Below are 27,143 nucleotides of genomic sequence, written 5' to 3'. Positions count from 1 at the left end.
AGCTTTTTTTTTTTTTTAAAGTAGTGCTAGGGATTGAACCAGGGGTACTCCACCACTGAGCTACATCCCCAGTTCCTTTTATTTTCAGACAGGTTTGCCTTAAACTTGCTATCTTCCTACCTCAACCAACCAAATCACTGGAATTACAGGCATGTGCCACTATCCCTGGTTACCAGATGAACTTTTTTTTTTAATATTTATTTTTTAGTTTTAAGAGGACACAATATCTTTATTTTACATTTTATATGGTACTGACAATTGACTCAGTGCCTCAAGCACGGCAGGCGAGCACTCCACCACTGAGCCATAACTCCAGCCCCACCAGATGAACTTTTAATTTATGAATTTGAAGATCTTGATTTTTTTTTTACTTGATTAAAAGTCAGTTCTTCGGCCATCAGTACCCTGTGTACATGTATAATTGTATGAATGGTGTGATTCTGCATTGTGTACAACCAGAGGAATGAGAAGTTGTGCTCCATTTGTATACAATGTGTCAAAATGCATTCTGCTGTCATTTATAACTAATTGGAACAAATTATTTTTTAAAAAGTCAATTCTTGGTTGTTCACTGAGCTGCACTACACTGTATGTTCCTATTCTAATAATTTAACCTCTACTTTACTCTTAACATCATCTGCTAAGTGAAATTAACTCTTTCTGATAATGAAATAGAGTTTATTTAGAGTTTGATGAAGAATCTTGAGTGACTTTTAAGTCTTATGTTCTATAGGATCATGTTGTTTTGCTAAATAGTCTTAATAAAATTAGGAAAATGATAAAGCATTATGTTTGGATTGTTTCCTGTTACACATGTCATAATTTTGTTTTTTCTTTTCAGTGCTGGGAAATCTTACCCAGGGCCTCAAGCGTGATAGGCAATTGCTTTACTAGTCAGCTATACCCTTAGACCCCCTTCATTACACATTTAAAGTACTTAATTATTCTTATCTCTGTCTGATATTAATTTTTGCTTGATGATACATGTATATCCAAGTAGCATTTTCTATGTGAGATTTACCACTTTGAGATCTTTTAGATTTTGCTTTCTGCTCCTGATCACACAAGTTGTTAGAACTCAGAGTGTTATAGTAATTAGTTGAGTATAATTTGAATCAGATCAAATTTCAGCAAAAATCCATAAACTGAGAATACAAGCTTTGAGTTTCAGGCTCAGAATATGAAGGAATGTAATGTTACACTGTGGATATAACTGATCTATAGTCTTTTTTCCTTAGGTTCTCAGTGTCCCTAAATATTTCTAGGTTCAAAGATAAAGAGAAGAAAAAAATTAGGTAATTCTACTAGTTCTATATAAAATTTAATTATATATATATTTTAATGGAGGAAAATTCAAACTTCTTATTTATTTATTTATTTTTTTAGCTGTCAATGGACCTTTATTTTATTTATTTACATGCAGTGCTAAGAATTGAACCCAGTGCCTCATAACATGCTGGGGAAGCGCTTTACTACCCAGCCATAAGTCCAGCCCCATTTAAGCTTTTTGATCCACATGATACATTATGTTTATTCTCATGTCATTTTTCTGATTTTCAACTCTGATGTGAAATTCAGTAACCTACACTGACTTTGGCAAAAATAAAAGAATCAAAATAGATTATTTGAATATAATCAGTTATTAGTTCAACATATCTGTGATTGCATGGAAACATTTAAATAAAATATTGATTTTTTAAAAATATCTTTTAAAATTGAGCTTTAGAATAATCTTTTTCTGGTTGTGGGATTGAATTCAGGAGGGTTCTACCATTGAGCTATGTTCCCACCCCTTTTTATTTATTTTGAGACAGAGTCTCACTAAGTTGCTAAGGCTGGTCCTGAATTTGAGATTCTTCTGCCTCAGCCTCTTGAATTATTGGTGTACAGGTGTACACCACTTCACCCAGCTTGGTTTTAGAATAGTCTTACAAATTACTGTAAATAAACTTTTAAGTGAAAAATAAGGAATAGCAGTTTAGGAGACAGTTGGGTAGTAGTGTCAGTGATAGGCTAACATGTATACTTCAGGAGAATCTAGTGGAAGACTTGAGTATACTGTGTTTGAAGTAGTGACAGAAGTTGAGAAATGAGAAATGCTTCACTAGAGATTGACCATCATTTTTATATCCACAGCTGCAAAATTAGAAGTATTATTATATTTCTGTGAGAAATAAATGAATTAATGTATGTATTTACAACAGTTCTTAGCATACATTTAATAATATCAGTTATTATTACGATCATTTTATATATATAATTAATTATTTCGAGAGTATTAAGTAATTCTTTGTTGCTCAGTCTGTTCCTATTCATTAGAAAAAAAAAAGAATTACAGTTTAATTATTCAACAGGTCTGTTGTTTAACTTTTTTCTTAATTCTAATGTAAATTATACTGTATTTTCCTTGAGGGAATTAAGCTTGTAACTGACCAGGTAAGAATAAGTACTCTGAAATTCAGAGTGCAGGGAAACAAAATAAAATGGATGAAATTATTAACTCATAACTCCTGACCCGAAAGCAGGAGTCCTTAATCCATAGGTCATGTAATTTATAAAACTTAGAAATTTATTTCCCACAGTTCTGAAGGCTGGAAAGTCCAAGATGAAGCCACATTAGTGTCTAGTGAGGCCTATTCTCTTTGCTTCCAAGATGACCTCGTGCTGCTGCTCCTCTTATGGGGATGAATGCTCTGTCTTCACATAGTGGAAGGCAGAAGGGTGGAAAGGGCCTAACTTAGTTTCCTCTGGCCCCTTTGTTGACACTGATCCATTCTTGACTGCAGAGCCCTTATCATCTTATCACTTTCCCAAAGGTCCCACCTCTTAATACTACCACAATGGGGATTATTAAGTTTTAATACATGAATACTGGGTATCTTTCAGACCTCAGCACAGATACAATCTAATAAAATATAAATAATAATGTAATGTAAAGTGATCCTGTTTTTAACATTTAAGCATTAACTGTTAAGAAGTCCTTAAAAATGTTAAGTTTTTAGTGTTCTGTGTTAATTGATAATCACCTTTACTTTTGTCCATTCATTTATTAAATAAGTATTTTTAACTTTTCATTTTTCTCAAAAGGGGATATTTAAATATTTCTAGGTCCTTATTTATTTGACATTCAAATGCTACCTAAATTGCTGTCTTTATTATGTAGGTTGAGTGTATTTAAATATTAATATTCCTAGATCCTTGTTTATTTGATCTCCCAAATGCTATCTAAGCGCATTTCCATTATGACCACCCCGAACTGGGAGTTGAACAGCTCTGCCACTGAGCTATATTCATTGCCCTTTTTATTTGGGAAACAGGGTCTTGCAAGGTTGTCCAGGCTGGCCTCAAATTTGTGATCATCCTGCCTCAGCCTCCCAAACCCAGAAATATAGGCATGCACATATTTCCAGGGGTTAAATGTGCCATCATGCCAGGACCATTATGTAGGTTTTAAAACATAAGGAAGACTGGGCGCAGTGGTGCACACCCGTGATCCCAGCAACTAGGGCGGCAGAGGCAGGAGGATCACAAGTTCAAAGCCAGCCTTAGCAATTTAAGGAGTGAAGGGAAAGGGAGGAACAAGAAATGAAACACTGAAAGATGCAGAGAACACACGAGAGTTTATTTGTCAGAGCTGAGAAATAAAGGCCATTTCTCTATAGGATTTCTGGGACTTATGGGGGAGGCTCAGGAATCAGAACCAGGTAGGTCCTAATGATAGTGGTTAAGGGTGGGGTGATATGAGGGAGTGGTGAGCCTTTCTCAGAAATGCCCTTGAGCAGGAAAGGGAAACTTTTTCCTTAAAATGGTGACCGACCCTTAAGAAGGCCATCCAGATGCTAAGCAGGGACCTTGTAGGGAGGTGATAAGCAACTCAGTGAGATCCTTTCTCTGAGGATGTGTAAGGATGGTCTCAGGCCTTAGCCTAAGCAACTCCATTTAAAAAATTCCACTTTGAAACCTACAGTCTCACCAGGCACACCTATGGAACCCTCCAGTATGACCCTCAGCCACAAATAAGTCACTTCTCCCCAGCCTGACAAACTCAGAGTGAAATCTCTGGCATGTTGCCATGTTGCCCAGATAAGAGCGAGAAGGAAGAATCGGGGTGGGGACCACCAGACCAGATGCTTTAACTTTAAGACAGTGACGTCACTGAGAAATCTGGTAGCACTGATAGAGATTGAAGCCCCAAAATTTAGTATAAATGATGGAGCAAATGAACAGATATGCACACATAAGCCTGAGAGCCTGATGAGAGACCTAAATTGATATCCTAACTCTTCTCATCTGTCTGATCCTCATTGTTCTCACTGCTCTCAAACTCTATAGCAGCCTCTTGACTTTGGTGGAAAAAGGATTTCTCCCTATGACCACCACCTCTGTCAACGGTCAGCTCCACCCCAGGAGAAACCTGCCTTGGCTTCTGATCTGATCACCAGTCTGACCAAGTGTGCATCTGCTGGACTTAAAGCCTAAGGCTTGAGACTTTTGATCTGACACTTGAGCTTAGCATGCAGAGGGTATGTCTATAATGAGCCTGTCATGTATTTGCAGTGCTTAGAATTAATCTAGAATTTTTTTGCTGTGAATTGATTATGTCTATTGCAGTACCTAGATTTAAAGATTGTCGTTTTCTTGGTTAAGAACCTATAGGGTGAAATTATATTGAGTGACTTGTGTGAATAAAGCATTGAAAAGAGCAGAAGTGTGTGGAGATTCTTTATTTCTCCCACTTGACTGCATAAGTTGAGACAGGATGTGGCTCAGTGATCAAGTGACCCTGGGGTCAGTTGACGGTAACCCCCCCCCAAAAAAAAAACCCACAAAACAACCAACCAAAAAGAAAAAAAACATAAAGAAGTGAATGCAATATAAGGTTAGTCAAGATGTAGTATATGTTAGTTATAGAGCTAGTTGTTATAGAAGCTAGATGTTGTGATGTAATACAAGTTAAGACCTTGAGTCTGGTACTACTATTTAACCCCTTCTCTTTTAGGCGTTGGCAATTAAACACATTTTGGCCAATTGGTGTACTATTGGAAAAAGTAGTTATAGAGCAAAATTACTAGGGATTAAATTGAAAGATTAGAATACAGTTTAGTTTATAATGGTGTACAGAAGGTTTGGATATAGAGGGTTTTTAAATTTTATTTTTAGTATTTATTTCTCTTGTTCTTTGTCTGGCATGGTGGAGCATACTGTAATCCCAGCAACTCAGGAGACTGAGGCAGGAGGATCGAAAGGTAGAGGTCTCAGCAATTTAGCGAGGCCCCAAGAAATTTAGCAAGACCATATCTCAAAAATAAAAAAATAAAAAGGATGTGGCTTAGTGGTAAAGTGCCCTTGGGTTAAATTTCTGGTACCAAAAGGACACTGTCATTTCAAGTGACATTTTTGAAAAGTATTGAATAGCTGAGAAATAAAATTAAATAAAAAATGTTCACTTTCAACATTGAATTTTTGAAACATGTTTTTATTGCTTTTCAAATTTTCATGGGGTTTTCCCAAATATTGCTGCTGAATGTGTAAATTGGTCCAGTATTTTTGTCAGAGCAATTTGGCAGCATATATCAAGCTACAAAACACTAATTTCTTTGATTGATGAATTTTGATTTTCATATCTTATCCCAAGGAAATATTCTGATATACCAAAAAAAAAAAAAACCTTTCTAAGATACGTTTGTGTTTAAAATGTGGAAAAAATTAAACGCAATGGTTAAAATGGTTAGTATTGTCCACATGACCAATAATGTTATGTCCACTGAATAGAAAAACACACACCAATAAACAGGAGGGTTACAAAAGGTATTAGACACTTAGGAAAAGATTACACATTTCAGGAAAATCTCAGGTATGTTTCAAAATGTGTAGAAAAAGTTGGATATAAATACACCAACTGATTGACAGTTGTTGAATAAATGAAAAAAAATTTCCCTTGAGTTTTTCTGTGCTTTCTTGATTTCACATATTAAACATGTATTTTAGTCAGGAGGAGAAATAAATGACATTTACTGTAGGCCAATAGGTAGGTTCATATTGTAAGTCAGAACAATGTTAATGGAATTTTTAATGCTCTTTGTTAATTAATGTTCTTTTATGTCCTTTTTAGTTCGATTTATATTTGAGCAGATCAATTATCTTGATCAGAGTTCTGCTTAGTTTGTCATGTAATTTTTCTGGTTGGACCTAAATGTGAATCAGCACTAAAAATGAAGGATGCCTAATTTCCCCCTTTCTCTACATCTCCATGGTGAAAGCAGGATGCTTTAATAATCTAAAGGTCTTTGTTTTATTATGAAAAATTACTCAGGATTTTGATTTATTATGTTTCAAGTTTTTTTAAAAACATAAGGAATCATGTTATTAATGTTGATATTCGACATTTTATTACTTAAATTTTAAGCTACCATGAATTATTCATATTTTCACTGATCCAAGAAAAAAGAATTGTTAAGTTAGGAAATTCACTAATATTGAGGACACATACAGGTATAGTATTATAATTTAAAATTATACAGTAATTTGTAGTATTTTATAGCTTATTCTTCATCTAGTTTTAAACACCAGGTTTGTATATTTTTCATCTTTGGATTTTGATTTATTTTGAATAATACTATTTATTTCTAATAAATATTTCATAATAAATACTACATAATAAATAGCCATGTGCATGCCTGTAACTTTAGTAGCTTGGGAGGCTGAGGCAAGAGGATTTGAAGTTCAAAGCCAGCCTGAGCAAAAGCGAGGTGTTAAGCAACTCAGTAAGACCCTGTCTCTAAATAAAATACAAAATAGGGCTGCAGATGTTGCTCAGTGGTTGAGTGCCCCTGAGTTCAATCCCTGGTAGCAAAAAACAAAAAACATACATCCTTAGATGTACGTATTTCATATGTATAACTCACATATTTTTTTAAGGTAAAGTGGATATTTATTACAAAAGCATACATTAAGATGTACAGGGGGGAAAGCCACATTTTTGTTTATTTAAAGCAAGAGATTAAAATAGAGTTGTAAAGGGACAGGGTCTTACTAAAATTAGCATGAAAATAACTTGACCATAGACTTATACAGGTAAAGTGGGAAGTCAGTGTTTAAATAATGGTAGAATCTTATTTTATAGTACCATCATGTAATCAGGTGTTGGCAAGTCATTTAGTTAAGTATGTCATATTACAAAAACTTATTCTATGAATCTGAATCTCAGTGGTGGTATGTTCAGATAATTTTTAAAAGGATATTTTAGACTATTTTTTTAAATATCAGATTTCAGATTCCATTTTAGGCTGAGTTTAATTTGAAAGCATGCTAAACTTTATGTAGTAGCCTGTGTTGTAACTTGAGTCCCAAATCTAAATTGTGCCTGATGAATTCTGTTTAAAAATTAAATATGGTATAGCAGACAGAAATGATCATCTTGTATTTGTTAAAATAAGTGATATTTGTTCTGTTTTCATATTAGTGAAAAAAAGATTGGGCAAGGAACATTTATAAGCAAAACTGTTCATTACAATGCTTCTATAGCCTCTTTACTTAGAAGGTCTTATTTTAGTATTAACTTTCAAAAAATGAGACAAAACTATAAGTTTATGATATAATAACCAACACACAGACAAAAGAAAATTGCTTTTGTTATTACATTTTCTTCATTGGTTATTTATTATAATGTGCCAGGATATTATAACTTAATATATTTTTTCAGTTGTAGTTGGACACAATACCTTTATTTTATTTATTTATTTTTATGTGGTGCTGAGGATTGAACCTAGCGCCTCACACATACTAGGTGAGCATTGCTGAGCCATAACACCAGTCCCCACAGTATATGTTTTTATATAATCTGTAAAAGCAAAAAATTTGAAATATATTTGATAAATGCCTAATATTCTAAATGTATAAGTTCTTACAAATAAGAAAAAAATTCATAGTTCATAGAATACAAATAGCCTCAAATTTATTGATAATTTAATCTTATAAAAGGAGATGAGTAATATTTTCAGTAATCAGATTAGCAACAATTTCTTAACAATACCCAGAATATAGAACAAATATTTTTAAGTAGCTCAGAAATGGACAATTTAGTGGTATGTATTCACATTATACCTATCCTTTGAAGCAGTATTTCTCTTTATAGGAGTTTTTGTGGGAATAAAGAGAATGTGAACAAAGATTCAGTTACAAGTGTAATGACACACTATTGGAAGCAATCTTTAATTTTTTTAACAAGGTACTAAGATTTCAATATTTTATCTTTACTGCTTTTATATGAAATACATCATATCAAAATAATTTAAATAGAAAATGAGCTCAGTTGAGCTCATAATAAATACTACTAAATGTTGCTTTATTTACTGTGTGGTTCAGTTTTCTAATTAATAAGTTGTGGACAATAGTTGTACCTTCTCATTTTGGTGTTGGGACGATTAAGTGAGTTAGTATGTGAAAAGCACTTTAAAAATGCTTGGTATAAGTGACAAATGATGTTTTATTTTGTCAAAATGTTCTTAAAAGATGAGATAATATAGGGGCTGGGGCTATAGCTCAGTTGGTAGAGTGCTTGCCTTGCATGCACAAGCCCTGGGTGCAATCCCTAGCACCACAAAAAAGAAAAAAAAATCAGTTTGTTGTAGATACAATTTAAGTGGGTAATTTGGGAGGTGAAAATTGCCTGACTTTAAGAAATTGGCCTCAAATGAATGTAAGTGACCAGAGAATTACATTATTAATATAATAATCCAAATTGTCTGGAGATTTTGTACTATAATACATGCTCTGTGCTTATCTGAAGCTAATTTTGATTAATTTTTTTTTATTTGTTTTGAACAGGTTGGCTCAAAGCTCATCTCTTGTCACAAGCTGGTATTGGCTTGTGTTATTCCCTATTTCAGAGCCATGTTTCTCTCTGAAATGGCTGAAGCCAAACAAACTCTGATTGAGATTAGAGATTTTGATGGTGATGCAATAGAAGACTTGGTAAAGTTTGTCTATTCTTCACGGATCACTTTGACTGTTGACAATGTCCAGCCTCTCTTATATGCAGCCTGTATTCTTCAGGTGGAACTGGTGGCTAGAGCTTGTTGTGAATACATGAAATTACATTTTCATCCCTCCAATTGCCTGGCAGTAAGAGCCTTTGCTGAAAGTCACAATCGAATAGACTTAATGGATATGGCAGATCAGTATGCCTGTGAACATTTTACTGAAGTTGTGGAGTGTGAAGACTTTGTAAGTGTGTCACCCCAGCACCTCCATAAGCTTTTGTCCTCCAGCGATTTAAATATTGAGAATGAAAAGCAGGTTTATAGTGCTGCCATCAAGTGGCTTCTTGCCAATCCTCAGCATCATTCTAAATGGTTGGATGAAACACTGGCACAGGTAGGGCTGATTGTGTATGTAAATGAAGTACTATGGAAGCAGATCAACAGGTTTTATTCATTATGAAAATATACTTTATTTGAGGGAATACAGAAACCACTGATGTAATACAACGATGAAAATAGCTTAAATTCTCTTTTTTTTTTAAGAGAGAAAGTTTAATATTTATTTTTTTTAGTTTTCGGCGGACACAACATCTTTATTTGTATGTGGTGCTGAGGATCAAACCCCACGCCGCACACATGCCAGGCGAGCGAGCTACCGCTTGAGCCACATCCCCAGCCCAATTCTCTTGTTTTTTAATGTTTTAATTGTAGATGGACACAATATCTTTATTTTTATTTATTTATTTTTTTTATGTGGTGCTGAGGATTGAACCCAGTACCTCATGCTTGAGAGGCAAGCACTCCACCACTGAGGTACAACCCCAGCCCAGATTCTCTTGTTTTCAGTTCATTTCCTATACTGTTTTAGGATAAATCTGTCACATTTGAATGATTTGTAATCTGAATATTTAAAATAGTCTTTCAAGATCACAGTAATGAATATGTTTATGTTAATAGAAAATGATTCTGAGGAAATAGCTCTAAAGTAATATCGTTTATAACCTATTATAATGTAAAACTTTTAATGATTTATTTTACTGATGAAAATACAGTTATTCCTAATGCATATTGATTTATTCTGGAATAAAGAAATCATACATCACTTTCCATTTTCTTTCCTTACCACAGTTTTGAGACTTTTTTTCACCTCAGAAATGTGTCTGTTATTATTGTTATTTTAAAAACCGTCAACAGGGGTTATTCAGATAGGGAACTAATATATAGGCCCTTCGGTATCTGTGTCTTTTCCTTTATTTTCTCTCTCTCTGTCCCCTTCCCTCTGCTTCTTATTCTTTCTCCCTCTTCTTTTTTTCCTTTCTTTCAGTCCTCCTTTCATTTATTCCTAAGAAGTAAAATGATATTGCTTTTAAAAGAAGAATAGTTTTATTTACTTTTTTCAAAGTTAGATGCTTTATTAAAATTTTGTGCCAGATTAAAACATTAGATTATCTGTGATAATTATGCCACTTTTTACTAAAAATTTCTTACTGGTATTATCAAAAATTTTAACAAGCGGAGTGCTGGTGGTGCACGCCTGTAATCCCAGTGGCTCTGAAGGCTGAGGCAGGAGGATCTGAAGTTCAAAGCTAGTCTCAGCAAAAGTGAGGTGCTAAGCAACTCAGTGAGAACCTGTCTCTAAATAAAGTACAAAATAGGGCTGGGGATATGGCTCAGCGCCCCTGAGTAAATCCCCAGTACCACCTCCCCCCCCCAAATTTTAACAAATATTAAGAACAAAATTGCTTATAATTACCAGTGTTTAAATATTTATAGGAAGATAAGTAAACCTTTCAAAGTGTGATTATAATTAGATTGATTTTTTTTAGTTTTTTTTTTGTTTGTTTTTTGTTTTTTAAGCACTTAAGGCAGTATTGTTTTTGTGGTTTTGGGGATTGAACCCAAGGCCTTGCACACACTATGCACTGTACCACTGAGCACACCATCAGCCCCTATGTACGTTTTAAAAAGAGAACATACTTTAAAAGAAAGTAGAGAAAAGGTTATTCTATTACTATTAAATTTTATATTGCAACTATTCATAATCTTAGGTTCGTCTGCCATTATTACCAATTGATTTTCTTATGGGTGTTGTGGCGAAAGAGCAGATTGTCAAGCAGAATCTAAAATGTAGAGATTTATTGGATGAAGCAAGAAACTACCACCTTCATTTGAGTAGCAGAGCAGTACCCGACTTTGAATACTCAGTTCGGACTACCCCAAGGAAGCATACTGCTGGTAATTAAGTTCCTTATTTTATCATGTTTCCTAGAAAAATCCTTGATGTATTTGAGCATTATTTATGTGTGCTCAAAATTAACTATAAGATAATTAGTATCTGATTGCCTTAAAGTAATAATTGGCAAGTACGTTTATATATATACATAATTCTTACGGTACATGATTTACTTTTACCAATAAGCCATTAAAAAAAGTCATAACAAGTCTTATACATACTGAAGATCTACTAAAAATATCTGTTTTTGAAGTCTTCCCTTATTGTTCTAGGCAGAATTCGCTCCTTTACTAGGCCTTTAGAGCACTTTGAACTTGTTTTTTTATGTTGCATTGTAATCTATTTATTTGACATGTTTAGAGTTCTTCAAAGATGGGTATCTTATTTAAGTTTGTATCTTATGTATTTCAATATTTGTTTTTGCATTCTATCAAAACAAAAGAAAGGCACTAAACGTCTGACATTTGTATAATGGACCATATTAAAATCTAAAGCTCTTACATTTTAGGAGGTATATAACTTTACCTTTATTTGCCACAATTTTTAGACTTTAAATTTTCCCAAGAAAATAATTCATGTTTTCTTATATTTCTTATTTTATAAAAAGGAGCTTGTTTGAGAGATGAGAGAATGTAAGTGAGGTCCGCTGTGTTAGCTTTTTGTCGCTATGACCAAATACCTAAGAATAACAACTTAAAAGGAGGAAATATTTATCTTGGCTTGTGGTTTTAGGTTTCAGTCCATGGTTGGCCAGCTCTATTGTTTTGGGGAAGAAAGCCTCTCACCTTATTGAAGTGAGGGGTAGGAAAACAAGTTCACAAGGGCCCTCCCACAAGAACGAAGTCCCTCCAACTAGGTTTCACTTTCTACAGTTTTCACCACCTCCCAGTAGTCCAGCTATGAATCCCTCAATGTATTAATCTACTGAGTCTGAGCCTTCATTATGCAATCACTTCCCAAGATCTCCACCTCTGAACATTGCTGTTCTACGGACTAATCTTTCAGCACATGAGCAGTTGGGGGACATATTTCAAATCCAAGCTATAAATTTAATTTAATTTAAGGAAGATCCTGGAATAGAGATTTTCACTGTATTTGCTACTACCTAATATAGAATTATCAAATAGTGAGATCTTATGAGATGACCTAACTAACAACAGCAAAAGGCAATATTTGATTATGAATTTATCTAGGTAGTATATAGAACGGCTGAAAGTCATATACCTGCCCGATTTTAAATAATTAGTTTAGGAGCTGGGGCTGTAGCTCAGTGGTAAAGTGCTTGCCTCTCATACTTGAGGCATTGAGTTTGATCCTCAGCACCACATAAAAATAAAGGCATTGTGTTGTGTCCATCTACACCTAAAAAATAAATAAATATTTTTTAAAAAATCAATAAAAAGATATTGTGTGTTCATTTATAACTAATATATATATATTTAAAAAATTTTAAAAATAATTAGTTTAATATGAAAAGGATTGTTATTTATTCTCCTTTTTAATATATTAATGAAGAGAATTAATTTTCAGAGTTTTACTTTCAATCCTATTTCATAAATTCAAGTTGATAAAATTCTTATCCAGTTTTTTTTCTTTGGATGGGGATGCTGCTGGGAATCTAACCCAGGGCCTTGTACATGCTAGGCAAGTACTATTCAAATCTAGGTTTGAATTCAACATCACATATGTGATCTCACATGATTGCACAAACTTTATGTCATAGATTTTAGTGAAGGATTTAGTCTTTAGTATAAGATAGATGGTATTATTTCATTTTATGGATAAGACTAAGAATTAGGTTAAAAATATGCTAAGACCACACAAAAATAGATATTTTTACTTCTATTTTAGTTTTTCCCCCCTTTCATGTCATATTCTAAGGTGACCTGCATAACTGAAAGACTAGTTTCTACTTCAAGAAAATATAAAACAAAGATTATAATTATATTCTGGGTTTATAATCCCAGGAATATCATTAAACATTTGTAATCTGGGGCAAACTTCTTAATCTTTCAAGGCTTCAGTTTTATTTATAAATAATTTGACTCCATGATCTTTAAAGTCTCTTCTAACTTTAAATTTCTCTGACTTTAAAGTATTATATTGGGGCTGAGGGTCTTGCTCAGTGTTTAGAGCATTTGCCTTGAATGTACAAAGCCTTGAGTTCAATCCCCAGCACTGCAAAATGATTACAATTCTGTAAACTGTTGCATCAGTTGGAAAAGATAGCACAAGCTGTTCTAGTCATTCATCTATGTAATCATTAAGCAGACATTGACTGTTATCATGTGGCAGGTTGTGCTTAGGCTTTAGAAGTACAAATAGAATATAAACAGTTCATTTCTGGGGAAACCTGTGGTCTGGTCTAGGGAAAAAAACATTTGAATAAAAAAATTCAATAAAGTATTACAAGTACTTTGATATTATCACAAAGTATAGTGAGACACATAAAGAATGGTTATTTTTACCTTGGAAAAGTCAGAAAAGGCTTTAAAGAGAAAGTAAATATCACTCCTGGTTTTGAATAATAAATAGTCTTCTGGGAGCCAGTTAAAGAAAAGATGTTCAATTCATTTATATTTACAGAATGCCTGGTCTATACCTCACATTGTGCTAGTCCCTGTTAGTGCATAAATGCTTAGTTACAGTGGCACTATAATCCCAGTGAGTTGGGAGGCTGAGGCATGAGGATCACAAGTTCAAGGCCAGCCTCAGCAACTCAGTAAGATCCTGTATCAAAATAAAAAGGGTAGGGATATATTTCAGTGGTAGAGCACTTCTGTGTTTAATCCCCAATACCACAGTGGTGGTGGTGGGGGGGATGCTTTAACCTATCTTAAGACTAGTGGCATAATAGATTATTTAAAATTATTGTATGCTAAGTAATAATAGTATAAATATGTTGCAGAAACATGAAGTATTAAAAAAAAAAAGGAAGAGAACGGGTTGATCCTGGGGGGCCTTCATGCTGAGCCAAGGTTTTACCCTATAAGGCAGTTAGTGCTTCTCAAAGTGTGAAAGAAGTGGTCACCGTGCAGCAGCAACATTAGCAGTCAGTTAGGAACTTGTTAAAAATATAAACTCTTGAACCCACCTCAAGGCTACTGAATCAGAAACTCTGGGGGGTGGTCAAGCCTAGCCATCTTTTTATAAGTTCTTTAGATGATTGTGACTCATACTAAACTTGTGTTGTTGTTTTTTTAATTGTGAAGGTATATAGCATATATTTGTCATTTTAACCATCATTAAGTGTACAATTCAGTGGCATTTATTGAAGTTTTATGGAGATAATGGGAAGTTGTTGAAAGAATCTTTTATTTAGATTATTCTGCTGACAATCTGAAAGCAAAATGGCTTTTAAGTAAGTAAGAGAGGACAGAGTTTCATTATTCTCTAATTGGGTAGTATTTGATGAGGGCCTGAAGTAAGACGGTGGCAGAAGGAATAGAGAGGGAGGAGTAGGACATTCCAGTCAAGGAAGAAGTTGTTAAGGTAGACAAAAAGGGGAGAGACTTTTGAACACACTGGGTTTTGAATTTCTTGTAGAACAATAACCAGAAATGTGGCTTAGAAATGTGGATTGGGCTGAGCACGGTGACACATGATTGTAATCCCAGTGACTCTGGAGGCCAAGGCAGGAGGATCATTAAATTCAAAGCCAGTCTCAGCAATTTAGTAAGGCCTAAGTAATTTAGCAAGACCCTGTCTTAAAATAAAAGTAAACAATTTTAAAGAAGAACTAGGGATGTATTGCTCAGTGATAAAGCACCCCTGGTCTCAATCCACGATACTGAAAAAAAAATTGAAATATGGATTGGAAGTTATTAGGATACAGTCGGAAATTAAAGGGATGAACTTTTCCTATGTGAACATAAAGTATGTGAGAAATGGGCCAAAATGGATCTTGGAAAATAGAAGGAAAGAAAAGTTAGGAGACAAAAAGAGACTTTGGTATTATAGATAGCAAGAAAGCAAATAATTTTAAAAATAGGATTATTAGTGTATCAAATGTTGCATTTGTGCCCATTAAGAAGAAATTAACTTAGGAGTTGATTGATTTTGTTATGACCTTAGAAGTTTTACAAAGTGGATGAGGGTATAAAACATACTGTAATAGGATGTTAGTAAGCAGAAATAACTAATGTTCCTATTTTTTCAGAAGTTCAAATGAGGGAGGACAATTAGATTTGATTTCTAGTAACATTACATTGAATATTATCCAAATAATTCATCTTTTTTTTAACTAGTCTTCAAAATTTGGACTTTCTAAAATATTTTCTCACACTAATTTTAAAAAGTTTGGAAGCTGTGATTTTAATCTCTATCTTATGGCTTTATTTGTAGGTGTGCTGTTTTGTGTAGGTGGTCGAGGTGGATCTGGTGACCCCTTTCGAAGTATTGAATGCTATTCTATCAACAAAAACAGTTGGTTCTTTGGACCAGAAATGAATAGCCGAAGGCGACATGTGGGTGTAATCTCTGTGGAAGGTGGGCTACTATTGCCTAACATCACATCACAGGATCACAGTATTCTTTTTAAAAATTTGTGAACTTTGAGAACTTCTTTCTTTTTGTCAAATACTTTTAATATATCAATAAAATATTTTGGTACTGATTGTTTACTTTGTGTTCCAGATGCTCAGTATAAAATCTGTTGCATATAGGTGTGTAATGTTGAGATGAGATGAATATCTGGGAAAAGGGAGATATGAATTAAAATAAACTATCTGAGTTATATTTGCAAAAAATTAAACTAAGGAAAAATGTTTATTGAAGTAATTATAAATGTGTATCAGCTTCTTTCTATAACTAATTATTATTACTGAAATCAGATTTTTTAACTCATACTGAAAATGAATTAATTGCATGGATAAATTGTTACAAACTTTTAAAAGGTAGTTTTCCCCTTGATTATATAGTATGAATACTTTTGGGGGAAAACATAAAAACATTTAATAAAAATTAAGAATCATCCCAAGCACCTGTACATAACCAGTTAACATATTAGTATATGGTCTTTCCCTTTTTTCTGTGTTTCATTTAGGAAAAAAAATTGATCATATTGTTTTGGCAGTTTTATACTTTCTTTAAACAACATATTTAGAGTGCTTTTCAATTTTATTAAGCATTATTTGAGAGCATGACAGTGATTGCATTTACTAAACCCAAGAGGGTAGTGTTTGAGTGTTTAATAACTTCATAAAGAATAACATGTTTAGTGAAAATATACATTGGTTTTCATTTGACTACTGAAACATGATCTTAATGATCATGATGTTGATGTGAACAGCAGTTGTTGAATATATATTATGACATTCTAATTATATTGTTTATATTAATATCTATTTATTTGGATTCAAATGAAGTACTTCTTTATTTAACAGGTAAAGTGTATGCAGTTGGTGGACATGATGGAAATGAACATTTAGGTAGCATGGAGATGTTTGATCCTCTCACTAATAAATGGATGATGAAGGCATCAATGCACACAAAGAGGTATATCAGCATGGACATTTCTTTTGAATTGATGACAGAAAATAAAGTTTTTAAAGTTGAAAGATCTATTTTAAATTTCTATTTTTACATACTTTACCTTCTTAAATACATTTTATTAAAGCTTCCCAAGTGATGCTTTGTTATAACTTTTATATTTTTTAAGAATGAACTCACATTTTAGCATACTATAATCATGGTTTTCACTTATATCTGAACATTGCTTTTTTAAAAAAAAATTTTGTTAGAAATAGTTTTAGATTTTTCAGAAAAGATGCAAAAATAGAAGAGTTCATATGTATCACTGTTTCTCACCTAAAAATAATTTTGCCCCTTCTATGCAACACTTGACAGTGTCTCCAGAGTTTGGATTATTAGTTTGAGGGTGGGCAAGTTGCTACTAGCATCTAGTGGGAATAGGTCAGGGATGCTGCTAACAGTCCTACAAATGTTCAGTAGTCCCCTGTAGCAAAGAATTTTCTAGCTCCAAATGCTAGTAGTGCCAAAATTAGATGATACACCTTACTATACTCCCTTCACCAAACTTTCCATAATGTTAACATCTTACACAACCACAATATGATTGAAATTAGCATTGATACAGTGCTATTAATTAATCTATAGACACTATTCAGCTTTTGCCAACTTTGTCCACACATGATTAAACTTCCAATTGATTTTTCTTGTCATTTTATTTGCTGATAATTCAACAAATATGAATAGAAACAGTAGGTATTTTTTATCTTGTTCCTTATCTTACTGGAAATGTCTAGTGTTTCTCTTTGTAAAATAAGATGCTGACTTTAAAACTAAGGCACATATATTTTGTCGTGTTAATAAGATATCCCCCAGTGTATGTTTTCTTTACTGATTTTAACATGAGCTTTAATATTTTAAATTCTCACCTATAATAAATTAAAATATATTAAGTAGTCTAAAGGTATATGATTTAGTACTCTAGCCTGTTCAACCTTTGGATGGGAGTAGATAAACATATATGTATGCTTATATTTATAATATAAATTTATATAAAATACATTTAATTAGTAGGTAAGTGATAGATTTCTGTTTTCAGAGATTCTCTACATATAAAAGGGAGAAGGGTTATGAGAATGCCTAATGTAAAAAGAGTCTTACAGATTAAAAAGAGTTATTGTAATAGTTTAGTCAAGAAATAATGGTAGTTTGGAATAAAGTGATAAAAATTGAAATAGAGAAAAAAGGATGCTTGAGAAAGAATAGTTCAAAGATATACAGTCAATAAACTTTATGACAATTAGATATGGCAGTGGGAAAAACAGGTAAAAATAATTCAGTTTCTGACTTAAGCAATTACATAGACAGTGGTGCTATTTTAATTTTAATTTAATTTTATTTTATTTTTGTACTGGGGATCAAACCCAGTGGCACTCAACCACTAAGTCACTTCCCCAGCCCTTTTTTTGTATTTTATTAAGAGATAGGGTCTCACTAAGTTCTGAGGCTGGCTTTGAATTTGTGATCCTCCTGCTTCAGACTCCAGAGACACTAGGATTACAGGCAGTAGTGCTACTTCTGACTGGATTAAGCAAGTTAGTCAACCACATAAAATTTTTATTTGTCTTTTCGTGGAGTTATGTTAGTTTTCTGTTGCCATATAACAAATTACTACACAATTAGCTTTAAATAACATCCATTTATTAGCTCATAGTTCAGAAGTCCTGCAGATTTGCTTGGGCTTTTAGAAGACCAAGCCAATGTGTTGGCAGGGCTAGACTTTTCTCTGGAGTCTCAAGTGAAAGAAGCTTCTTCTGAGGTTATTCAGTTTATTGATAGAATTTGACTTCTGGTAGTTATATTGTAGGACTGAATTGCTTATTTTTACTGGCAGTTGGCCAGGGTGAGGAGATTTTTCCCACATGTTCCCTCTGTCTTCAGTAAAGCATCAGCATGCTGACCCCACATTGTTCCTTGAGTTTCTGACTACAAACTGAAGGATCTCTCTGCTTTAAAGGGCTTGTATAATCACAAGACTAGGCCCACTCTGGCAATATTCCTTTTGCCATATAATGTAGCATAATCACTGGGTAACACCAGGAACTGAAGGTCATGGGGGAGCATCTTGAAATTCTGCCACCAGCAGGGAGATGAACAGTGGGTTTCATTTCAGATTAAAGTAAAAGTTGAAGAGCCACAAAGACAGACTTGAGGTTTAAAGTGAAAATATGTGTGAATGTATATTGAGTCATCTAACATAATCCATGGAAACAATGAGATTGCTGAGGAAAGAGAATATAGGGTTCTATGAGGGCTTAGAACCAGAGCCTTAGGGAACTTTCTAACTTAATGATGGACTTTGTAACTTAATAATGTAAACATGCACATGTTCATACAGATATACAGTATTTTGTAAGTCACAGCATTATACCTCAGTGGAAAGAAGCAAAGGAGACTAAAAATGAATGAAATAACATTATCCTTAATAAATCTTTCCTAGGGATACTCTTTGGTAAATGTAGAATTAGAATCTGGAGTAGCCACTTTGGTGCAGATTGAGCATTGCTGTTCTGAAAGTCTGAAATTAAATATGCTCTAAAATCTGAGACTTTTAAAGCAGCATTCAAAAAGTCTTTAATTTTGAGGTATATTTTATTTTAAATTTTTATATTAAGGATGTTCCACCTGTAAAGTCTATGTTGATATTCCAAAAGCTGATATACTTCTGGTCTCACAAATTTCAGATGAGGAGTGTTCAACCTGTAATAATACAGAGCACTAAAAATGGGCCAGGCAGTATTCTAAGTGCTTTACCTATATTAATTCATTAATAACAGATGTGTCTCAAAGAAGCAAGATAATTGAGGTTTATGAAATTCTCTACTGTTGGGGATGTAACTCAGAGTTAGAGTACATGCCTAGCATCTGCAAGGCCCTAGGTTCAATCCCCAGTCCTGCAAATAAATAAATCACAACACTACTTTATTTTCAGCTTTAGTGACAGATAATAGTTTTAGAATATTTCAATTTTTTATTGATACAGTGTATTAAGAAATTGAAGCTTGGCATGGTGGCTCAGGCTTATAAGACCAACAGATCAGGTACCTAAGGCAGGATGATCAGAAATTTAAGGCCAGCCTCATGAACTTAGTGAGACCCTGTCTCAAAGTAATATTTCTTAAAAAGGGAACTTGGCATATACTTCAGTGATAAGGTGCTTACCTATCATGTTAATCTCTGGATTCAATCTCCAGTATAGCAAAAAGAAAATAACATTTTTCTGTTCATGATTATAATAAATTAGTCTTAAAAGGAGCTGAGTCTCTTCCTTCCCATAAATAAATGAATGAATCAATGAATCAATGAATGCTCTTAAAAAAAAATAAAGCATTGTGCCAGGCACAGTAACACATGCCTTTAATCCCAGTGACTGGGAGGCTGAGGCAGCAGAATCATAATATTGAGGTCAGCCTGGGAAATTTAGTGAAACCCTGTCTCAAAAAAGGCTAGGGAATGTGGCTCAGTGGTGGAGTGCCCCTGGGTTCAGTCCCTAGTACTGCAAAAAATAAAATAAGTAGATAGAGCATTGTGTCAAAAAGCTTGTAATATAAAAAATGAATATTATTTTTGTGTGATGGTGCGATGATACTCTGTAATGAGCTCTGCAATAACATGGATGCAGAAATGAGAATTTGGTTTTGATCTCCATAGCAAACTCTGATCCCATTAGCCCCTCAATTTTACAATTGTATGTTTTACTAAAAAAATGTTTATTTTGGACTCTTTTTATACTATTTTGTTGGGTTTTACTTCATTATTTGATATGAGTTTAAAGTAGCCTATGTAGGTTACACATTCTTGGAGTTGCACTCCAGAGCTATCTGTTTAGAAGCTTTGATAAATCAAAATAATGGAAACAACCATACTTTTGATAAATGACTTGCATTAGCACATTTTCTTTGCTATTTTTTTTCCTGGAAACAACTCAGATGCCAAGGTATATTTTATTGCTTTTGCAGGCGAGGAATTGCCTTAGCTTCCTTAGGAGGACCAATTTATGCAATTGGAGGATTAGATGACAATACATGCTTCAATGATGTGGAGAGATATGACATAGAATCTGATCAGTGGAGTACAGTGGCACCAATGAACACTCCCCGTGGAGGAGTTGGCTCTGTGGCTCTAATAGTAAGTTAATGAGGCAACTTGCCCATTGAACTGCATTGAATCACATCCATAATCAAATAAAGAAAGTCTGATACAGTCATATCACTAGTACACAGTTATTGATTTTATGCCATATTATTTTATGAAATACTTCTTTCTTGCACATTGTGTTCTGCTGTAGGACCATATGTAAATCAATTCAAATCTAATGTCATATGTTATATTTGTTTTTCTCCATTTAGAACTATGTTTATGCTGTAGGAGGCAATGATGGAGTGGCTTCTTTATCTAGTGTAGAGAGATATGATCCACATCTGGATAAGTGGATAGAAGTTAAAGAAATGGGTCAACGAAGAGCAGGCAATGGAGTTAGTGAGCTTCATGGTTGCTTATATGTTGTTGGTGAGTGGATTGTATTTCTCTAAATGTAGCAGGATATACAACAACAAATATCATGAAATAATGCAGTAACAAATTATATTTAACCTTTAGAATCAGTCCTGAGATGTGTTTTTGAATTCTTAAGTTTCATAGCATGCTTTTTTATTTAAATCTTCATCTTTCACATTTAAAATTTCTTTTTCTAGTAATAGAAATATACCTAAACTAGGGGGCTATATGTAGATATATATACTTCTAAGGCTTGTTTTTCTCTATTACATTTCAAAGGAAATTATGTTGAAACTTTTAAGTAAACATATAGATATGTCATGAATAACAGCTATGCAATGTTTTGTTTTGCTTTTTGACTTACTAAAACACTGAATTGGAAGAATATCAGTGCAGTACTTTTTTAAACCCTCCTGTGCCAGGCACAGTAGCATATACCTGTAATCCCAGTGGCTCTGGAGGCTAAGGAATGAGGATCATGAGTTTGAAGCCAGCTTTAGCAAAAGTGAGGCTCTAAGCAACTCAGTTAGACCCTGTCTCTAAATAAAAACAAAATGGGACTGGGTATGTGGCTCAGTGATCAAGTGCCCCTGTATCTGTCCCCATCCTCCCCAAAAAACCTACTATGCATTCAAGTAATCTGGAAATGAGGGGTCCAATAGTTTCTGTATTTCTGACAGCTCCCAAATGATAGTGACACTGTTCCAGGTCAGCTTCATTCACATTCAGTAGCAAGGCTTTAAATGATTATGAAATGGAAATAATAATGCCCATCTTTCAGAATTATTTTAATTATTAAAGGTAATATGTTTTATTCTAAGAATTAGAGGCAATGTATGTTAAGTATCTCAAACTGTCTGGCACTTTGTAATTACCAACAAATGAGTAGTTGTGTTGTGATTAGTAATCCCTTCCTTTACAGATGAGGAAGTGAGTTCAGAGTTTACCACTAGCATATGTCACACTTAACTGTGTGCATTGTTTGTATTATGTAATTTATAGTGTTGTTTTCTTTCCTTTTTTAAAAATGAGGTTTCATTGTATTGCCCAGGCTAACAGTGAGAATTTACAATCCGTGTACCTCAGTCTCCCAAATTGGTAGGGTTACAGGCACAGACTATTGAACCCAGTATAACTTATAGTTCTTAATAAGAGAATGGAATATCCTTAATGTTTAAATATATGCAAATAGACATTATACTGACTCTTTAATTGCTCATATGTGTTCAAGAAAAAGGAAATCGCACAATTTACCTTTAGATCTCACCTGATTATCACAGGGGCTCTATAAGGAAGTCAGAGACTTAAACACAGTGACTAATTTAAAATCACATGGCTAAACAAGAGATGAAATTTGAACTTGGTTCTGTTTGAATCTGAAATTCTTACACTGTTGCCACCATCCTCAGCTCCCTGTTTCCCTAGATATTGGTACATTACACATCACCAGGATTTTGTCATGTTTACTTACAGAATGGCCTTTATAGTTAAGAATAGACATAGTAAACATTTAAGAATTACTCAGGTTGGACATTAAAAAAAAACCCTTATTGATCACTTGTGTCCTATTTAAATAAGAAAAATGTGAAGGTATGGGCATGTCTAACAACCTGATTGCATTCTGCTTTGTCTCTTCTTCTGCTCTACATTATTTTTACTTTTTTTTTTTTTTTTTTGGCATTGCTGGCGCTCAAACCCAGAGCCTTGTGCATTCTAGGCCTGTGCTCTACCACTGAGCTATATCTCCAGCCCTGCCTTGAATTTTTTTTTAAATATTTATATTTTAGTTGTAGTTGGACACAATACCTTTATTTTATTTATTTTTACACGGTGCTAAGGATTGAACCCGGGGCCTCACGTGTGCTAGGAGAGTACTCTACCACTGAGCCATAACCCCAGCCCGAATTTTTTATTATTATCAATTTATGTACATAATCTAGAGAAATGATATGCAATCAGTGAAAGAAGGCTATGGAAAACATGACTATTAAAAACTTTTTTATGTTAACATGAGCAATAATTAAAACTAAATGATTACAGTGAAAATTTTATAGTGATATTATTATACGTTGATTAAAATCAGATCACTTTCAAAAATTGGAAGATTTTTTATTTCAATTCAGTTGATTTAATAAAACCTATTAGAGAAGAGCACTTCATTTTTTTTCTTTTTCCTTCTTAAACTGACTTTGTTTATGAAGAGACTGATAATAATATCAACACTCCTGTTCTCAGGAAAGTAGGTGGAATCACCAAAGAGAGAGATTATTCATTTAAATTTAGAGGAAGCCAAATAAAAGAGAACACTGTTAAAATAATAGTCTGTATTTAACCCTCAGAAATATATTAATACATTGTTAAACTGATCTATAGAAAAAAAAGTCATCATTTGGAATATATAGGAGGAAGATGTGGTTTTGACAAAAATTGGTGAGAATTCGTAGTCTACCATCTAATTGTGCTGGCAATAATAGTATGTAGGAGAACAACTAAAAAACTTCAGCTTATATCTGGATGAACCATATGACCTAATGTAGTTTATTTCTTCTCAAGCCTTCTTACTGTTTTAAAAATATAATAAACAGAGAAAGAATCTTAATCTTGTCTGCTTCAAGAAAGCTCAGGACAAGTTATATGAATGATTACTTTTTTTCTTGATTTCCAAGTTGCTTAAATAAGGGGACTCTAATTTTACCCACTTTTAGATTTTTAATTCTAGTATTGAGGTGAAAATACCAATTAAATTTTTATAAGTTGAATTGTAGAAAATGTCTAGTAATAGTTTTGGATGGTAAATGGGTATTGGGATAAATTTTTTTCTAGTTTTCTTTAAACTATTCTATATAGTTTTAAAAGATTGGGTTATAGAAGCTATTGAATTAAGATTTAGTAGTTAATTTCTATGAATGGTAATGCTATTTTAAAATATTTTTTATGTAGGTGGTTTTGATGATAATTCTCCTCTGAGTTCAGTTGAGCGATATGACCCTCGAAGCAACAAGTGGGATTATGTGGCAGCACTTACTACTCCCAGGGGTGGAGTGGGGATCGCAACAGTGATGGGAAAAATCTTTGCAGTCGGTGGTCATAATGGCAATGCATACTTAAATACAGTAGAAGCATTTGATCCAGTATTGAATAGGTAATTTACATTTTTTTCTCAATGGTATAGTCCAATAACAGATGACTCCCGAGTGTTATAACACTGTAATGTTATAACAACGTGTATGGTTTCAAGTTAAACTTTCTTCCTTACCTACTCCATTTATAGTGTAGTCCTTCCTCGAAACATGGGTAATGTTCCAGATGGGTGCCTACAACCACAGATATGACCAGACTATATGTGTATTGTTTTCTCCTAAACATATTATGATAGTTTAATTTATAAACTAGGCACAGAAAATACCAACAATAACTAATAATAATAGAACAGTTTGAACAGTGTTCTATAATAAAATTGCCAGCACCACTGTTTTTGTACTTTGGGACCATTATTAAGTAAATGAAGGTTACTCGGATACAAGCACTTTGATATCACCACATTTAATTTTAATCTGATAACTGAGGTAGCTACTAAGTGACTGATGGATAGGTAATGTCTATAGAGGATGTGCTGGACAAAGGGCTGATGCATGACCTAGTTAGGACCGAGTGGGACCGTGTAAGATTCATCATACTAGTCAAAACAATGTCCAATTTAAAACTTGTGAATTGTTTAATTCTGGAACTTTCCATTTAATATTTTCAGACTGGTTGACTGTAGGTAGCCATAGTGGAAAGTAAAACTTCACATAAGGGGAGACTTACTTTCCTGCTAGGTATAGTTGTTAACACAAAACTTTGAGATATCTTATCACCCTCTGGAAGCTTGCTATCTTTTAGAATCAGTTCCACAATAGGAAGTTTTTGTTGTGATGGTTGTGGGGGTACTGGAGTACCCAGGGCTTTGTGCATGCAAGGCAAGCACTCTACCAATTGAGCTATATCCCAGCCCATAGGAAGTGTTTGTGTTTGGTATTTTGAACAAAGAAAATTATACTTTGTTTCAATATAACATTCTTTCTCTGTCTTTTCAGGTGGGAACTTGTTGGATCTGTGTCTCACTGCCGAGCTGGAGCAGGTGTAGCTGTGTGTGCCTGTTTAACTAGCCAAATTCGAGATGTGGGTCATGGATCCAGTAATGTGGTTGACTGTATGTGATTTGAGTTCTAGTCACCAACAACATATTCATAAACCTTGATAGGCAAGAAAGACAACTAAGATTTTGATAATGATCCCCTTTGAATTTTAACTATATCCAGAGTCTTATTTAAAAGTTAAATGTTATATTATGAATAAGTGCAACTTTTGGAATTATAGCTAAAGAATTATTAATTATAAAGTTAAATTTCATACTTTCTACTTTAGCAAATGGAGGAGGGAAGGAAGACAGTTTAACTTGAAACCATATCTACTCTGGAAAACCCTTGAAATCTCCATTGGGATGATTCAAAATTTAATTTGTTGAGTTTTACCGTTCCTATTGCTTAAAGGTATTAACCTTTGGTACTGTGAATTTTTCTGCTCATCAACACAATATGAGACCTGCTCCTCCTAGAAATCACTTCTACTTGGTGCTGATCAGTTTATGTCTTGGTTTTCCTTCCTAGATGTTGATTTTTAAAATTTCTTGGGTATTTACAAAAAGTAGAAAATGTTTTTGTATTTTTAAGTACCACTTGGTTCTATTCTTGAAAGCTCTGAGAATACTGTATAAAAAAAACCTTGATTTCAGTTTGATTGCTAGAACGCCAAAAGACTTAGCTGTTTTAATTCCATCTGAAGGAGCTTACAATTTTGTTTTTATTTTGTTTTGTTCTCCCATCTCATGCAAAAAGTGAAGCAGAGGAACTATTTGAGAAGATTTTAGATCAATATTATTCTAGTGCCCAGTTGAAGACCTTGAAGAGTGGTATAGATTTTATAACTTCTCAGTAAGGAATCTGAAAATATCTTTAACTTTCTTCTTTGATTTCATTTTGAACCCAGGATTTATTATCTTCCTATTTTGTTATTTGCAGCTTTCCTGGTTTTTCTAATTGTACAGATCTGAATTTATTTATTTTCAAAAAACAAATACTTTTTTTTTTTTTACAAAAATCCTTTTTAAATTTAGTTGGCTGATTATGTAAGTTCATCATTAACCAATAAAACTTGATGTTGATAAAAAAAGAAAACTTGGAACTATTGTTTTTCTCATTATGTTTGATACTTCCAGTGTATTTATTGAAATTTAGTTGACAATATTTCTATAAATTAATTTGAAGCCTGGATATTGATAAACCTGATATCACAGCTCTTCATTGTTTTAACTAGCATTATAAAATGACCTGTTTATTATATGTACATATTTTTATAAATATTTATTAAGAACATTAAAATATCCTGTTTTATATTTGCAGTATAGTTTGTCACCTTTCTTCTAGCCGTTTTTAAATTGTTTTTGTCATTCCTTAGGATTTATTATGGTTCACTGCTGGGAAGTTATTTGATTTATAAGGAAGCTGAAACATTAAGAGATATTTTCTCCATCCATTCAGCCCTTATCAAATGGGATCCTGGACTTGTCAGTACAGTAGAACAGAATGACATATACCAAAAGTCAATGCCTGTTGAACATATCAAACCTTTAAAAAAAAAAAAAAAAGGCAGCTTAAGCTGGAGATAAGCATCTTTGATGAAGCAAGTTTAAAAGTTCCCAAATGACTTTTTTTCTACTTTCAGCCTGTGGACAAGTTTCTTAAGTCATTGGCTGAATCTGAACTAGTGTTCTTTAGTATAACTATTTTAGCCAGTCCCCAAAGCATTTAACTCTAGAGCATTTATTTGACTGGCTACAACTGAATGGATGTGATGATTAAGTT

General features: G+C 33.5%; 1 protein-coding gene across 6 annotated transcripts in view; it reads left to right on the top strand.

Moving 5' to 3' along the window:
- Klhl8 (kelch like family member 8) overlaps positions 1 to 26,680 on the top strand; it is a 41,766-nt gene extending 15,086 nt beyond the window's left edge. For 3 of the 6 annotated variants that reach the window (XM_078021585.1, XM_078021586.1, XM_078021587.1), the window contains 8 exons: positions 8,827 to 9,375; positions 11,030 to 11,216; positions 15,559 to 15,702; positions 16,599 to 16,710; positions 20,703 to 20,871; positions 21,093 to 21,252; positions 24,181 to 24,382; positions 25,317 to 26,680. In XM_078021585.1, the coding sequence (XP_077877711.1) occupies positions 8,827 to 9,375; positions 11,030 to 11,216; positions 15,559 to 15,702; positions 16,599 to 16,710; positions 20,703 to 20,871; positions 21,093 to 21,252; positions 24,181 to 24,382; positions 25,317 to 25,440 (1,647 nt within the window). In that variant the 3' untranslated portion in view covers positions 25,441 to 26,680. The remainder of the gene's footprint in view (positions 1 to 8,826; positions 9,376 to 11,029; positions 11,217 to 15,558; positions 15,703 to 16,598; positions 16,711 to 20,702; positions 20,872 to 21,092; positions 21,253 to 24,180; positions 24,383 to 25,316) is intronic. The other 3 variants (XM_078021588.1, XM_078021589.1, XM_078021590.1) reach the window with 3 other exon arrangements.
- The last annotated feature ends 463 nt before the right edge of the window (positions 26,681 to 27,143 follow it).

This window comes from Ictidomys tridecemlineatus, chromosome 9 (assembly GCF_052094955.1).
Source record: "Ictidomys tridecemlineatus isolate mIctTri1 chromosome 9, mIctTri1.hap1, whole genome shotgun sequence".
Classification (NCBI taxonomy): domain Eukaryota; kingdom Metazoa; phylum Chordata; class Mammalia; order Rodentia; family Sciuridae; genus Ictidomys; species Ictidomys tridecemlineatus.
This window is presented reverse-complemented; position numbering and strand designations above follow the sequence as displayed.